General features: G+C 37.9%; 1 protein-coding gene across 1 annotated transcript in view; it reads left to right on the top strand.

The window, feature by feature from the left end:
• The window catches only part of Calcr (calcitonin receptor), an 80,254-nt gene extending 67,165 nt beyond the window's left edge, over nucleotides 1-13,089 (top strand). The window contains exons 9-14 of the mRNA XM_005388037.2: nucleotides 3,620-3,773; nucleotides 6,213-6,273; nucleotides 6,359-6,425; nucleotides 7,107-7,325; nucleotides 8,938-8,979; nucleotides 12,457-13,089. Coding sequence (XP_005388094.1) covers nucleotides 3,620-3,773; nucleotides 6,213-6,273; nucleotides 6,359-6,425; nucleotides 7,107-7,325; nucleotides 8,938-8,979; nucleotides 12,457-12,699 — 786 coding nt within the window. The 3' untranslated portion in view covers nucleotides 12,700-13,089. The remainder of the gene's footprint in view (nucleotides 1-3,619; nucleotides 3,774-6,212; nucleotides 6,274-6,358; nucleotides 6,426-7,106; nucleotides 7,326-8,937; nucleotides 8,980-12,456) is intronic.
• Nucleotides 13,090-18,020: the final 4,931 nt, after the last annotated feature.

The following is an 18,020-nucleotide window of genomic DNA, read 5'->3' as shown; positions in this document are numbered from 1 at the left end:
GTTCAAGGCCAGCCTGGGCTACATAGTGAGACCCTGTCTCAAAAAGACAATAAATAAATAAATAAATAAATAAATAAATAAATAAATAAATAAATAAATATTTGGAATGACCTGAATAGAAAGAATGACTTCAAAAAAACCTGAAATAAATGCCAAAAATTTCCCAAATTTTATGTCAGCCATAAAAAGATTTTCTTTGTTCTCACCAGCCTTTACCTCAAGGAGAAGGAATCCTCACATACAGAACTGAGGTTATTGAGTGAAAATTGCCATACTTCTCCCTGGAAATGCTCTAATTTCAGAACATTCCAACAAACCAAAGCATCCCAAATTGGATTTATTTATTTCTCACAGATTTATGTATCTGAGAGAAACAAAACAATGTAAGTTAGTTTTAGGATACCTTATTAATCATTAAAACAGCTTTCCCCTCAAAATAATCTTTTAAATGATCTCTTTGACGGGAAAAATTGTTTACACCTTGTTTCACAAATTGTAGTAAAATTTGGAAATCTGTGCTTTTATATTGCAAAAGGAAAGGATAAATGGAAGAAAGAGACCCTACAGAACACTAGAAAATTGAATAAATGGCACCTGAGTGTTTACATGCTCCTTGGAAAATTTTTGCACACACAAGAGTATATAGTTTGTCAAGGCTGAAGAGCACCCTGTAAAGGCAAACAGATGTTCTACCGTGGAGAGAAAGGGTAAAACACTGGGTCTAGCAGGCTTCCACCTTCTAAAAAACGCCTTTGAAAACTCAGAAACACATGACTGAAACTCAAGATTCCCCCAGCTCTGCAACCATGGTCAGAGGCTAGTCCAGCCTTCTGAAAGTTCTGCTGATGTCAGAAGCTTGAGCCCTGCAGATAACTACTGACTTTGACAGATATCTTTGCATAATGTTTACAGAATGTTTGACAGAATGTTTGTTAATGTGTTCAACTTGGCAGAATCTGCTAGTCTGCTTGGTAATTGTCTACAGATCAAGTGGGTTATTTCATGTTAATATCAGTATCTAATCAGATTCTGGGTACACAGTACTTGTTTGGGCATTTGATGAAATAGTTGATCTAGGTATAAAATATTGAAAAATATTATAAAAACTACCCAAAGAAATATACATTTAGACTTAAGCATCTACTGCTACCTTCCATATAAATGTTATTGGATTTTAATCCTGAAGGTGGAGATAGAAGAGTCGGCAGAAACATAAAGATGAACCAGACGCATAATTAGCAGCAATTGTCCACTCAATATGGAATCTAGACATATATTAAATAAAACTTGAAAAAAATTAAACTAACGAATTTAAACCATATATTTTTGCTATTTGGGGCCTTTTAAAATGTCTTTCCCATCAAGAAAAATATTTAAAAATTGACTTACTGATTCTTCTTTCCTTGCTCAAGTAAATTTAACTTCATACTCTTCCTCTTGTGCCAAAGTGAAATGATAAGAAACCATTTTCAGAAAATCCTAGGAAGTGTAAATAACCATGCTGAGTCACCAGAGACCACTCAAACAGGCAGCCAGAGTTTATTTCTATTTCAAAGCAAGACTTGGCAGAAATAAATTGGCAGTTTTCATTCAGTAAAAAGCAGTATGGAGTTAGAACTATGTAGACCATTTCAAACTAATTTTGTGAGTTGTTCCTTAACATATTTCTGTAGTGAGTGATGTGAGTTTTGTTTGTCATAAATTTCCAAACACACTTACTTGATTCCCAATAACTCTCGAGACAGATATTCTTTGTAAACTCTCCCTTTTGCTTAGGAAGTTCATTCCTGCATATATATTGGTCACAATTAGGGGTTGATTCTGCCTTTTAAAATGCAGCTGCTTTTCCTTATGTTCAATGAATCCTGAAAGGAGAAGCACACAGAGTACATGTTGGTTTAGCAACACCCGGCTCCCAGTAAATTAATTACAACCTCTGTACACTACATAGAAATGTGTGGTCCCGAGAGCTGCTGCCCGGCTGAAAGTCCCTCCATGGCTGCCTTGCTTTATAAAACGAAGGCCTGAAGTCTGGAGAGAATCAAAGAAAACATACAAAAATGAACTTTTTCAAATGGGAAAGGGATCAAGAGTTGGAGAGAGCAGAGGAGGGAAAGAGATGTGGACAGAAAAGAGTTAAGATGTGTTATATACATGTGCAAACTCTTCACTACAAATGTAAGCAGTATATACCACAGACGTGTGCTAATAGAAAATACATAATTAATTTAAGAAGAAAAACATGAGAAGGACAAGCATCTGATGTATGGAAGAACTTTTGGTAAAATAGTAACACAAATAACCACTGGCTTTGCCTGAAGTTGTCAGTGCTCAGTTTGGTTATTGCTACTGTTGTGGGGTGGTTTGGGTTGCTGGTAATTAAGCACAGCTAGACATCCTTGGGTAGTGCTCCTCATCCCAAAATATTTTAAAACCCAGTGGACATTTAGCAAAGTCTGGAGACATTTTTCATTGTGACAACTGGGTGGGAGATACTGCTAAATTTACAACAATGCACGGAGCAACCTCCTATAGTTAAAAAAAAAATTTATCTGCTCAAAATGTCAGCAGTGTTAGATGAGAAACCCTAAGGGACAATTTAGGGTACTATTAATCTTATGTAGTTTAAGCAGTTGTTATTACTATTCAGACTGTGTTATGCAGTTAACTTGATTTTCCAGGAAGGTGGCTCCTAAATCTTCATTGAGTAGCAAGCAAGGATTCCATCCTAGTCTCTTTGTGCAGAGAGAGCTTAACAAACACTTGAACCTAACATGGAAACAAAAGTATACACATGCACTAGGCTCAGCTCCTGGATCATACACGATGTTTGTTGATGGCTTTGCTACTCTGGAGTCTTGTCTTGGTTACTTTTCTCTCATTGCTGGGACAAAATACCTGTTGCCCAAAATTGAGGAAGAAAAGGTTTATTTTGCTTACAGTTTGTGGAGGTTTTAGTCCATACTTGGCAGGTTACAAGCAGGGTAGCACATGGCAGAGGGCTACAGCTCATGGCAGCAGAACACAGCAAAAGCAACAAGCACAAAAGCCAGGAATGGCCGCAAGCAGCCTCTTCCTCTCCCTTACATATGCAAACTATCCACCCCAGGGTGGGTGTAGGTCTCACACCCATAATCAATCAAACTCTAAAAGCCTGCCTCATGACCGCATGAGGCTTTGGGGGGACACCCAGACACAAACCATAACAAGTCTATTTGTTTGCCTTATATCTGGTTTGATGCCTCATGAACCATAGGGGAAAAAAGGACATAAAAGTCACTGGCAAATCCTAAATTATGTTTTTTAAATTATGAGTCTCAGACACATTGCAGGAAAATGAAGCAGTCTAGTCTAGATCAGTCTCTGAGATGTAATGGGGAAAGAGCGTTGTGTGGACTTGGCTTCCATTGGCCTATATGGTTATTTACATAAAATACCCGGGGTCTATACACTGTGGCTTTGGCTTGTGGATAAAGGGGCTGGAACATGTTGACAGATACTTGCGAAGTTTCCCTGTAAGCTGAATGCAAATTCTTTGGCTCAGATTTACTTTATCCTCTGTTCACTGCTGGACTTTTACCTGTGCCTTCCACTGAGTGTCTTCGTTTCTTTCTGACAGGTGAGCTGCAAAATTCTGCACTTCTTCCACCAGTACATGATGGCCTGCAATTATTTCTGGATGCTCTGTGAAGGGATCTATCTCCATACTCTCATTGTGGTGGCTGTGTTTACCGAGGAGCAACGCCTGCTTTGGTATTATCTCCTGGGCTGGGGTAGGTATTTCCTCCAGCTGAATTTTGACCAACCTTAACCTGTGTTTAAATGTTTACAGTCATCTAGTTCTAGTTTCAGCCTTACAGTTCTAGTTTCAAAGAACAAAGTAATGGACCTATATCCTTCAAGGGTACAGGCAGGAGTTCAGTCCCTGAGAGCTTGATAAAACCCTCTTACAGTCTCACTCACACTGTGATGCACTGAAGGTTCAGCACAGAAAAAGAAGGCTATGCCTCTAAGAGTGTCCAGAAAATAAGCTCAACTAATGGATGAACACAAAATATGCTCTGATTGAGAAATATTGTTGGGTTCTCTTCTATGTTATTCTTTATATAGAATATTCTTTCATGATGCAAAGGAGAAATTCATATTTTAAATTCTGAACTTCCTACCCTAGCCTCATTTCTGTCTCTCAGTGGGAGTCCTCCAGTGAAAGTCTAGAAACCTGAGTCCAGTTGAGAGGCAAACATAACCACAGGCTCCAAGTAGAGGGCCGCCTGGTAAGGCAGTGGCTGTGAAAAGCCAAGGGCTGGATTGTGTAAGCTGGTGCTTTCTCTGCACAGAATGACTAAAACAGGACACTAGGGTTTCTCCGGTCTTCTCATACTCATATATACTCAATGATTTCTAGGCTTCCAAAGGTCATGCCAAGAATCAACGGTACAGTTTCATGCCCCCAATAAAAATTGGTGCTGATCAAATGCCTTTCAAGATCCGAAAATAACATCCTACTTCAGGCTCACCACACTCACATGCCCACACACAAATGTACACATGATTTCCGCCAGATATAGATCACTTTTCTCCTTTGAAATAAAAGTTGTGGCACATTCCTTAGACCAGTTTTGAGGATGCAAAAACATCTCTATTGGCCACACTCAGGAAATTTTCCACGGGGTGGGGAGGTAATAAATTTATGATTTCCTGTGATGTTCACTATAGACAAGGACATCCCAGAAGGAAGAATATACTGTTCTATCTAAACTGATGCATTATAATTTAGCTACAAAACATTTTGTCACTATTGCTAACAGGCAACAAAGACATCTGCTCAGCTCACATAAGCAATACAAAAGAAAAAGAGAAAAACTATTCAGCTATATCTAGAAGAAAGTAATGGTAACGAGTAAAATACTTATATGGTAACTTAACCTTCCTTAATTGGCAGCTATTTAAGACTTCATCAGATTTAAATCTTTCTATATCAAGTAGCAAGTACCTTTTCCTTGTAATAAAATGAGGAGGTGGGATTCAGATTTCCATATGATTCTTTTGCTGTCTAATTCTAAGATAGGTATTTCAATATAAATCCAGGGAATGAGTTTTTCTTCCTGAACTCTAATGGGAAATGGTATGTGAATAACAATCCTATTTTGTGTAAACAGTCCAGCTCTAAATTATTCAGGTCAAGCATTTAATCAATGACCTTACTGAATTACATGCTTCATGAGTTTAGAGGCTGGGGTTATTCTTAGGTGAAAACATAGTTATTTTGAGTTTATCATTTTTTGCATATAATTCACAGAAAACAAAAGTACGTACGTATTTTTCTGAGACACGTTTCTTAATCTGTTGATAATAACAAAACCTCTTCCTACGATATCTCCATCAAATCAAATAGTATTCTATTGCACATAAATACACCACAATTAAAACAAGAATCTTTTTTAAACAAAATTATAAATTTCAATTACATTTAAAAGAATGAAAATTTATTTTTTAAAAAAGATGTAATTTGTTAGGCTGTGTGGCCAGTAATTTTCTCTTTTGTTCAATTTATAAATTTGAAGATTTTTTAAATCGGTACTTCAAGTTTAGTCAGGAAAATGGACACTAAATTGCCTCTATCAAGGTTCTGCAGTCAAAACTTCTAGGATAAGGAATTCATTGACTTCTCTGAAAGGTTTAAATTTAAAAAGAAACAGGATTGATAAGCATGATACAAACAAATTGAAAAATGGAAATCCTAGAAGAAATAATTTGAACATCAAGAAAAGTTTTGTAAGCAATCAGACTATTGCTGCTATATGCTCTCCCAGGTGACTTCCCCAGGAGTAACTCCATTCCTCTCCATTGGAACCTCCTCAACCCACAAGGAAAGACTTTATTCTCCCAGTTAACAATCATCCACAGAAAGGTCATCATCATAGACGTAATGATAGTAGTAAGAGTCCTGGGTTTAGTGTCTCCACTACAATGGGTAATTTGTGAGAGGCTTTTAATTATCTGATGGTCTTAACCAAATTCTCTGAAGCACATGATGTTCTGGCTGTTCTAACAAGGAGCATTTTCACCTGTTTTGACCAAAGGTAATTTTTGTACAAACATCTGAGGAATATCTTGAAAGGCACGCTAAATTTGCCAGGATTTTCCATGCAAATCTAGTTTTCAATTACAACCAAGGAACCAACTGTGATTTGTACTTCTCATGTTTTTAGGGTTCCCACTGGTGCCGACCATTATCCATGCTATTACTCGGGTGTTGTACTTCAATGACAAGTAAGTGTCAGTGACAAGTGGTTTTAAATTGATATGTTCACAAATAAATATATTTGTACTTACGCATCCATTCCCTTTATTTCAGCTGCTGGATGAGTGTGGATACCCACCTGCTGTACATCATCCACGGCCCTGTCATGGCGGCACTGGTGGTAAGAATTGGTTTTAAATCTACTCTTAACAGTATTATCTCTTTGTTGGAACTTTTGTGAAAGTATAAGTATTTATATGTAGCATATGTATTATAACTTTAAAATGAAGAGAGCTTAATTAGTTGTTATCCTGGTGCATGCATTTGCCTAAACTTCTCAAGTGTATCCTTTACTACTCCATTTTAATTAATGTAGATTATTTTTCAAGGAAGTTATTTTAAAAATAGATATTATTTATAAAAGAAGGCTAGGTTCGCTGTCTCTACTACTCTACCAATACATTTAGGAGTCCTCATTGCATTTTCAGTTCATTTTCCTTTTCCTTTTCTTGAAAATGAAAGGACAAGATGGCAAGTTTTAAAAGTACTCTTCAAAATCTGTGTAAAACTTCTAAAAATCTAAGTAAAGAATGAATACCCTCATTAGACTTGAACTTAGCATCTTTACATGTACAAGAAACACGTTTTCTCACTTAGGAGAAAAAAGAGAAAAGGCGTACAGATGCAAGAAGGGTCTCTGGTCACCCTGCCACCGAGCCATCTCCTGAGCCTCCTGGCGGGTCTTCCATGTTCTCTGTGGGTGACATCGACTCCCCACGCTGGATAAACAGGAAACGAGGACAGGACATGGCCTTACGTGGTACCTACCTAATGATTTTCTCACATTGTCATGTTTTCGCAGGTGAATTTCTTCTTTCTGCTCAACATCGTCCGCGTGCTGGTGACTAAGATGAGGGAAACACACGAGGCGGAATCCTACATGTACCTGAAGGCTGTGAAGGCCACCTTGTTCCTGGTGCCCCTGCTGGGGATCCAGTTTGTCGTCTTTCCCTGGAGGCCCTCCAACAAAGTGCTTGGGAAGATCTACGACTACTTCATGCACTCTCTGATTCACTTCCAGGTAAGGAACCTAACAGCGTATTTATTCAGCTAGCTGATCTGTCTACCTCTGATGCCCATGATCTTAAACACTGTAACTTACACTCTTTAATTCAACAAGCCCAGCCCAAGTTCCAAAGAAAAGCAGGCGATTTAAGTCTTTTGTTTCTATGTGACATGCCTGCTTTCCCATGACCTGCAGGACTCTCAGCTGGCCCCACGCACGCAGGTGGTCACACATACAGTAACTGTCAGGCCTCCCTTTCATAAATAAATGGGACTTTGGGGGCTGGGGATTTAGCTCAGCGGCAAAAGCGCCTGCCTGGCAAGCGCAAGGTCGTGAGTTCGGTTCCCGGTACCAGAAAAAAGCCAAAATAAATAAATAAATAAATAAATAAATAAATAGGACTTTGGGGTAATGAGATGCAATGAATTTCTAGAGAACCACCTATCTCTCTGCTCTGTTGTCTGTTTGTTGGGCAAATGTGAGGAATCCCGCTAAGACACTTTGGTGACTATAAAAGAAAGTGATACCCACGTACCTCTTCACATAAAAGAATGGAGGGAGGCCGCAGGAGTAGTCCTGGAATGTTCAACATCTGCAAGACTAGAGAGGAGAACAGCAGCCCTATTTGCATTCATTCTGCCCCACATCCAAAGCTCCACTGAAGGCATACTGCTAGGAATTCCACAGAAAGTTAGGGCATGAATGTCCTCAGGCAGGGGTGATTGTAACTCAGGCTCTTAGGTTCTTTATCCCAATTGAAAATTCCAAATTAGGTTTATTTCCTACAGCCAAGACTTAGTGTGAAAAGGTAGCCAAAGTCAGATGTGTTAAAAAGAAATTTTACATAAAGGAGAGATGACCGGAATCTGGGGGGCAGACCTTTGGAGACAGGGAAGGCAATCTGGAGAGGGGACATAAGGGAATAGAAAATTATCAAGATGCCTACATGAATGGATCAGTTGCTTAAAACAAACCTCATCACTCTGTATTGCTAACATGCACAAGCTCTTTTGGAGAAAAAGTTTAGGGATTATTCTAATAACTTTAGGGATTATTCTAATAACTAATAATTATTGTTTTGGCCATCATGAAAGACTGAACACAAGAAATCTCAACAGTGAGCAGGGCCTTCGAGGTTACCCAGTCCATATCCTTGTATAAGAGATGGGTGTAGTTATAGTACTGTGCTAGGGATGGTACTGTACTAGTACAGGCTCACAGCCACCTACTTTAATATGCTTGTACAGGAGTCTTCTACTGAACTTTACAAGATCTCAGTTTTTAAATTTTTAAGTTCAACAATGCATTGCAATCCACTATCATCAGGATAGTCCACCGCATAGTCTACTAAAAATCTCCACAATAAAGACAGCAATATATTGCCCAGATTTACGAGAGCTGTCCTAGTTGCCAAATAGTGGAATCATAACAAGAAAAATACATTCCTAATGGAATACTCTGGAAGCATAGCCCTGGATGTGGGGACTGTGTACTTCTTTTTCCTGCCTTTATATTCCACATGCTATTGCTGTAGAGAAATGTTTCTGTCCAATCTATTTATATTGATTATGAAATAAAATACTGCACACAGCAATAACTTCAACTGTATTTTTCCTTCTCTTTGTAGGGGTTCTTCGTTGCGACTATCTACTGCTTCTGCAACCACGAGGTAAGAAAGCATTTCAGATGCTACTCACCAGTTTATATGTGTTTCACAGTTTCCAGAGGGCCTCTGTGTACACTGCGCTTGATCTCGTTTCTACAGTTGACCTCCAGGAGTTTCATGATTAGCAAGACTGTCCAATTCCCACCACTCCAAGCTGAATGTCATCTCCAGGCCATGGACAATTGCAAATGGTCCCCAGACAGTACCCAAGTTCCAGTTCCCTGAGTTTCGTGCTGAATGGGTCAGCACGGATGGAGATAGCTGTTCGGTGTTCCCGCAGAAAGAGAAGTCCTGTCCCTATTCTTTTTGGGAGACCCTGGTCCTTGCTAGGACAGAGCCAGCATCAGCCAGTTTTTCCTGGCCCACTGCTGTCTTTTCCAAGTGCTTAGTACTTACTATTCAACATTTTGAAAGTCACCCTGAAGCAAAGATTCTTAAATAAATCATCTATTATTTGAGCACTTATATAAGTAGAATCTAGAGATCCGCTTGGCCGGTGTACTCCAGGTTTTGTAATCAGAATACCCTTCCTTCCAATGCGATCCCACCTGGGATTGAAATTTATGAAACATAAATGTGAACTTGCTGTAGCCCCAGATGTTCTTCCAGGAAACTTCCAGGTTTCAAGGAACATAGTTTAAAATCTCCCTCATTGCTCAGGTGAGAAATCCAAGCTCCAGGAAAATGCACCTTACCCAGTGTCACAAAGGTTGCCATCATGACAGCCACTCTAGCGGAGAATTTCTGATTCTCTAATAAATGACCTCCATCTCAATTAAATATCTATTTCTATAAGGAGCTTTAAAAAAATGGAGCATGCTTGCCATATAACTGTAACTTTAAATGCAAAAGTGGCTTAGTTCATTTTAATTAATTCCTATTAAGAATAATTTTATGTAAAGCAAGTCACATTTTGTTAAGATATCAACATATTATTTTCCTGGTAGTAATTAGAAACATTTTCTAACCATACCAATGTATATGTGATTTATTTTCTATTTGTTAATTTTGTAGTTAAATAATATTTAGTGACCATCTGAAATATTTTAGTACTCTATAATCTATTACCCATCTCTAACCCAACATGGCAAAGTTTTTATTATTCTCTTTTCATTTGGGACATTTTATTTTTTCCTTCCTTTATCGTTTCATCAATACCTCATTCTTTTATTTAACAAAAATATATTTTGCATTCATTATTGCTAGGAGCCAGAGTAGACTCCTAGTATGAAATGAGATATTCTTCTGTTACCAGCTGTTATATTATCCCCTTTTTAATTTTTTTCTTTTCTTTTTTTGAATAGTAAAAATCAATAAATGAGTAGGTCTTAAATTGTCCTATATAGAGTACCACACTAGTGAATATTCTGTGAAAGTATACCTATGTTTTCTGAGTTGTTTCAGGTGGCATGAAAAAATTTTATTCACCTAAAATAGGGCCAGGGATATAGCTCAGCAGCACTGCACTGCCTGGCAAGTAAGAGGTCCTGCATTCAATTCCTGGTACCAAAAAATAAAATAATGTCAAAGTAGGGCTAATATCTGATTCAGGAGAGGCATGCTTTAAAAAGCACAAAAGAATTTCATGCATTTGAAACCAGTACTGCAATATTTATTTTATCTTAACTATGATGTCTTTGGAAATGTCAGACATAGCAAACCCAGGAGAGAGTGTCCCTAACAACTGAAATGTTTTGAGTTCATTTGAGTCTGTTATCTCTGTTTTATGAAATAAAGGTATCATACCCCTTTTCATTAAGATCTGGTTATCAGAGGAAGGTGCAAGTGTGCCATTTCTAATAATATGGAAATTGTATGCTGTGCCAGATGTAATATTGTAACCCCTTGCATTTCGGGCACCTGGGTCTCAGTTGAGCGTTCTGTATACACATCACCTTACAAGACTGAACACAGGCAGGGTACTCACACTTGGAGGAAGTTATTTCCAGCTGAGATAGAGCTGTGACAGGACTTTGGCTCCATACTGAGTTTTAGCAGAGATGTAGGGGAGTGATATGTTAGTTATACAATGGTGAGATGGACATTTTAATTTAGATTTATTATCAGTGTGTTGTCCCTGGTTGCTAGAAATGGATCATATAGAGGGCCTGTGCATAGATGAAAAGCAGGATAGTGTTATTGTTATTTTCTGTTGTTGGGAGTTCGAGACCATCCTGAGCTACAAAGTGAGCTCAAGGCCAGCCTGAACTACATAACGAGACCCTGTCTCAAAAAGACCAAAAAAAAAAAAAAAAAAAAAAAAAGGAAAAAAAAAAAAAAACAGCAAGAATGGTTGAATCAGTATGTGAAGCAAGAGAGAATATTTTTAAGGTATTAATGACAATGTGTCTTTTATTGTAATAATTTTTTAAGCTTAAACATCCACTTTATTTTTGGTCATGCAGCATAAACTTGTCATTTGCACTGATCAGTAGAAATTCTTAGAAGTACGGAATAGATATTTTTTGCAGTAATCTGCTACTTTTTAGTTTTGTTCAGCTATAGAGAAAATCAACAAATTGAAGACAATACGAAAGATGAACTTAACTCCTAAATTCAATCAGTTGTGTAAAAACCAGAGCTCCAAAAATAAAAGAGCTACATAAGCAACTTTATTGTTACTGCTTTTAGTTGTGATTACTTTAGTTTTCACACTGAGAGCTTTTGGCTTTAGCATAATCTGCACCTCTTGTTTTCAATGTAGTTTATCATATTTATAAAAGCAGTTTGGTAAGTTTAAGTCTTTCAACCAAAGGAGACTGACATTTTATTATTCAAAGATTGTCACTGCATTAGTCGAGAGTTTCATGTGGCACATCTAGTCTCAAATCCTGTTGGACAAGGGCAAATCCCTAATATGTGGTCATTATCATAAAATCTAGCACTTTGCCGGGTATTTATTTTCATGATCAATGATATGTAGACATAGAGGAAACTGCTTTGTCATAGGTGGCATCAGGTAAAGTGCTTCCTGAGCATTTCTTTCTAATAAGATGTATACTCCATATGGTGAAGCCAAATAAACTTCCATCCACTGGGAAAAGAAAGGGATCGGGAAGAAGATGAGGAACAGAGCAGGTCATAGGAGTGGAAATAAGTAAAATGCACTCTATGCAACCAATACACCAAGGAAGCCTCATCCTATTTTACTAAACTGCTCTAATAATAAAGTAAAATCATCAACTGCAGAAATGAATGTCCACAATACAAGGGTACTGGCTTTCTATTGGGGAAAAAATGTGATGTATTCTTACTTAATAGATGCATAAGAAGAAGAAAAAAACAGCAGATAACCTTTGCAGAGAGTAACGCAGTTTTCCATTTTGCAAGTCTCTCTTCCAAGGTGGCCACAACACAGAGAGTTAAGAATTGCCAGTTCCACTTCCTTTCACCTCTGATGAGCTCCAAGAGTCATGAATGCGAACTTTGCTTGGATCATTTCGCAATCATATAAACACAAGGTTTCCTTTTTACTTCTAGGTCAAAGCCACCCTGAGGCGCCAATGGAACCAGTACAAAATCCAATGGAACCAGCGCTGGGGGCCCCGCCCCTCCCACCGTCCGGCTGCTCCTCGAATTGCAGCCCCCGTTGAGGTTGCCGGTGATAACCTCCCAGTGTGCATCTGCCACCAGCCCCCGAGGAATGATCCACCCAACAACCAAGGCGAAGAGGGTGTTGAGATGATCGCTATGAATATCATCGAGCAAGAGTCATCTGCTTGAATGTGAAATATACGCAGCATTGTGATTACTGAGCCTTCATTTCCTGGGAGAAAAAATAGATCATGTATTTAAAGTGATTCCCATCCTCCCAGGAGCTGAGCATATCATTTGTGAAGACTTATTAAGTGAATTTGTCCACAGTGATTCTGGAGAAAGTTATTCTTGGTACTATTGCTTTGGGAGACAGTCTAGGAATGGAGTCTCCCACTGCAACTTGTGATCTCCATCATTCACCCAAAACTGAGATGCAGATGTCTTAGTAACGCAAGCATAGTGTCCAAGAAAAACACAATTAAATTGACCTAGTTCAGATACGGGGTGCTCCTTGTAAATCTTGAGCCATTTATACCTTTGAAAAATTAAAACCACTGTCAATATTTTTCTTTTTAACTCAAGATTTTGAATTGGACTATTTCTGTATTAGGCTATGGATCTGACTTTTAATTTTTTAATTTCAATCAGTTCTGATATTTCTCGCATTTTATCATCCATACGGTATAAACTGCACAGATTACATGACCTCTGCAGGACAACATGGATTTCAGATATAAAGGTGGCTTGTGAAGTGGGTAGAAAGACCTGCATTTGGCAGGAAGATGTAATGCTTTGAGAGCAAAAGGAATTTAGAGGCAAACTGCTGGAGCTGTTACACATTCAGCTTGGTGTGGGATGATCCTGTCCATTGGGCAGGCTGTATCTGCTGAAAAGAATTGGTCTCCACATTGAATATGCTTTGGTCACTGACATTTACAAATGGGGAGGTCACAAAGAATCCATTGCTAAATTTTTCACAAAACTGCCAAAATGTAATTCTTAGGGGAAGAGAATACTCTGTAAAGAGAGTTTTCTACTTTCCTAAAGTACAGGATTTATAAAGCAAATCATTCCAAGGCTTATAAAGCAGATTACCTCTTGCCCTTGGGTGCTATCTAGCAGTAAAAGATAAATTTGCTCAAGAATGGTAATTAAAAGACTCCATATAAGTCCATTAACTGCCTTTCACCCAGCTTCAGAACTGAACAAGAGCTCAGTCTTTTCCAGGAAGAATCAGTAAGGCTAATTAGAAATTAGTTTAGAATTGACCTCTTGTTTGCTGCTATTAGCAAAACAAGAGGAGGAAAATGTAATTGCTACAAGTGAAACCACATATTAATTTATGTTAAAAGAAAACTTTCTCATTATAAATTAATTATATTTCTGCATCTCTCTTTACTTCCCGGTATGAAAGCTTCAAAAATCCCTGAATGAACCAGGATCATTGCTGGCACCAGAAATTAATTTGTAAATTTGTAACAGTAATCAGTTACCATTATTTAATTTGTGTGTTAAGTGAGGGCTTGCAGTGCTGTAGATTTCAAGTCTCATGTGTGTCCTTTTATGCCACTTTTCAGAAGCGGTTTAGTTTTGGGAAGACAATAATTGTTTTGTTCTGGTTATATATTTATTGCGCCGGGAGAAAACTATTTTTCTCAGAAAAAATGTTATTTTGGATACTAAAGTAGTTTAAGTCTCCTTTACTGAATGTAAGGGGGGGGAATTGAAAAGATGGTATTTTTGCAATCACAGTGTTATAGTAATGTTCCTATTTTTGTTTACAAACGTGGAAAACAGAGTATTTTGGGCAGCTCTAGTACAAATGTGATAATATATTGCTAAAATATTTTAGATGTTATTGTGCTAAAATTGTGTGGGCTGAAGAAATCAAAATAGCTTCTAGTATTGCACATAGTGATAAAATTATGTGAAATGTTTATGCTATGTATATGTATATGTATATGTATAAATTAATAGAGAATAATAAAGGCAAAATGATGTATATTTGCATATTTTTTATAAAATATACCATTCATCTTCTCATTCATTCATCTTGTCTCGTGCTCATTTCATGCTTTTGTTTTGCATTTCAGTCATGAGCTGCCAGTATCCCACCTCGTTTTGTATTGCAGAAGAGGGAAAGATAATCTAAAAATATAGATTAGAAATGATGTGCAAAACTATCAAGATCGCTAATTTTATTAGCGCAATCACATCCAGTATTGGACTTTGCTATAAACTCAGTGCATGGTTCTCATATCCTTGACAAAACAAAAATCAAACACAACTCTCAGTCTATATTGTGTAAGTTTAAGGACCACCCAAAAAAAAATCTAAATCAAGAAAGTATATCCTTTCATTGTTCTTGGGTTTGGTTTCTTTTTTTTTTTTTTTTTTTTTTTTTTTTTTTTTTTCATTAATCTGGGACCAGACTTGATTGTCCAACATCACACCAGATCATTTGAATTGAGCTATATCCCCAGCCCCAGAATTGTTAGTTTTTAATATAGGTCAGGAGAAAGAGGCTAAGACTGGATAAAAGGCTAACTAATTAAATATCATTTGCATTCATAAAGGCCAGTATTGGAAAGATTTTCAGATCTAGAACACATGAAATGGGAAAAAATAAGGATGAAGTGAGAAGAGTGAAGAACTACTAAAAAGGAACAGGAGGAATTTGTAGGCACTTCATGTTGTGTGATAACATCCAAAATTGTTCTCTTGAGCGCTGGAGAACTTTTCAGCAAAGGTGGAAAAGAGCTACATCTTTCCCTGAATGTATGTTCCGGACAGAAATATATGATCATGTATATTGATCAGAGAAATATATGATCATCATAGATACATGTTATGATCTTAGTGTCTTGAACAAAGAAGGTAACTTTCCATCATAACATCAAAGCAAATTCTTCAAGAGAGTGAATTGCATTTAGATGAGCAGCTACCCACCTGCCTTGATTCTTTACTACAAAATGATCTAACATATGCCTTTGGGTGAAAATAGATACCATGGTTCCTAAAGAGAGAAAAGATGTTGAAAGAGACGTAACAGAAATGCCATCATCATGCAGATACACACTTCTCATTCATTCCTTCATTCATTACTCATTGGTTTGTGTTTTATACACCTCGTATCCTGCTCTAAGACTATTAACAATAGTTATCATGGCAAAGTTTCTGTGCAGTGATGACTGTTTCTTCTTCTGTGTTGGTGATAAAAGCCAACACCTACTAAATGAAAACTATGACCACTGATACTATTTGAGGGGAAAACAAAAATGACATATGTAGTTGGCAGTGGTAGTTGAATATGAGCTTGTTCCTCATCAGTGCTGGGCAGAATACCACCAGCTACAAGAAACACCCTGTCTTGGTTACTTTTCTCTCTTTGCTGGGACAAAATACCTGATGCCCAAAATTAAGGAAGGAAAGGTTTATTTTGCTGACAGTTTGTGGAGGTTTGTCCATACTTGGCAGGTTACAAGGCAGAGTGGCACATGGCAGAGGGCTACAGCTCATGGTGGCAGAACACAGCAAAAACAACAAAAAACGAAAGCAAGGAATCCCAGCAAGCAGCCTCTTCCTCTCCCTTACATATGCAAACTATCCACCCCAGGGCGGGTGTAGCTCTCACACCCATAATCAATCGAACTCTAAAAGCCTGCCCCATGACCGCATGAGGCCTTCGGGGGACACACAGACACAAACCATAACACCCTCCCAGAAAAGATCTCCACAGAGTGTTTCATCAGGGACTCTTGCTTGACAACAAAGTCCAAAACTGGTTATTCCATGGAGTACATTACAGATGCTGCTTATCTCAGGAGTTAGCTCTGGGGATTGAACTGAAAGTATTCGTAAAACATAGAGATCAGAAAGCAGATTTAGAAAAATAATCAAGTAAACTCAGAAGAAAACTCCATTTGTTATTTTGAAAGAGCCAGGAACTTTATTCCTACCTCCGGTTCACATAAAATTGATTTTAATGAACTAAAACCTGGTATGGAAAAGGGGAATATGAGAAATAATAACTGGAAACAAAGAAAAATAATAATAATATGTGCCTGTGAGGGCAGAGGAAGTTAGAAATGCAACACTTGAAAATTAAGAGCTATGTTTCTGATAGTTTTTGTGCTTCTGGACATAAAGCTAATGTCTTTCTCCTGTGATCTCTGAATCAGTCACAAGAAGTATTGAAAAAGACAAAGTTGAAATTTTAACTAATTTATATCTGAAAGATATTCTACTATTACATCTTTCTCCACTTAGATGAACAAGTATCTCTAAAGAGTTCTGAGATTCTCCATTTTCATAAGTGTGGGCCAGCCAGTCTCTCATATCATTGATCAGTGTTCATGTTCCACTTACAGAAATCCAATAGTTTCTATCTAACCCTCTCAGAAAGCCTTCCACTGTGCCACTGTGATATAAGTGGTCCCTCTCTCCTCCCCTACTGATTAGGATCATAGCCTCCTGTCACTATATTCTTCTTTGCTTAAGAGACCTATTATCATACCTTTTAATTTGGAAAAAAATGCCCCCAAGTAAAATCTCAGTGTATTGCTCATGAAGTGCTAAATAGAAATTCGGTAAAACCAGTTTAGTTGTCTTTAATTTTAATAAAAAGACCCAGAACAGATCAAGAAATACATCTCCATTCAAACCTGCCAGACTGGCTGACCAAAGCTAGCATGCTGGTCTCTCCCATGGAAGCCTCACGTCTACACATAGACCTAGCTGCAAACTCCTAAACTATCTGCACAGCAAGAGGGCTGGTTCTCTGTGGACAGCAAGCATTTCTCTAGATAGAGTGCCTTCCACTGTACCTGTCTTGGTTACTTTTCTCTCATTGCTGAGACAAAACACCTAACACCCAGAATTTAAAAAGGAAAGATTTATTTACCTTACAGTTTGTGGAGGTTTCCATCCATACTCAGCTGGCTCCAAGGCAGAGTGGTACATGGCATAGGGCAACAGTTCATGGTGGAGGAAGACAGCAAATACAATCAGAGAAGTGAGGAGCAGAAGCAAGCAGCCTCTTTCCCTGCCTTACATTGTATGCAAACTACGCATCCCAGGGTGGGTGTAGCACTCACATCCATAATCCCAACAATGGACCATGAATCAATCATAAATTGTAGAAGCCCACCCCATGACTGCATGAGGCTTTGGGGGAAATCCAGACACAACCCATAACAGCATCCATGCATTGTAGTGTGTGTATGCTGTCATCAAGAGAAGGATACTGTGGGCCTAGAGTTATGGAAAATATCTCAGATACAGATAATTTATGAAGAAAAATAGATATAAATGCCCATCACTAAAACACTATTCTCTATAAATAGACCAATAGACATGAGCTCATGTGCTCTTTATAAAAACTAGGCCTCTCTTTATCCCCATTTTAGTGATGAAAAAAACTAAACAGAAGAGAATTTGAGTAACTTATCCACACATTACACAGTTAGTAAGTGGTTCAGCTAAGATTTAAGTAACAACTACCCAAT

Source organism: Chinchilla lanigera, unplaced genomic scaffold (assembly GCF_000276665.1).
Source record: "Chinchilla lanigera isolate Chin_1 unplaced genomic scaffold, ChiLan1.0 scaffold00031, whole genome shotgun sequence".
Classification (NCBI taxonomy): Eukaryota; Metazoa; Chordata; class Mammalia; order Rodentia; family Chinchillidae; genus Chinchilla; species Chinchilla lanigera.
The sequence above is the reverse complement of the archived record's forward strand: the minus strand, read 5'-3'. Positions and strand labels throughout refer to the sequence as shown.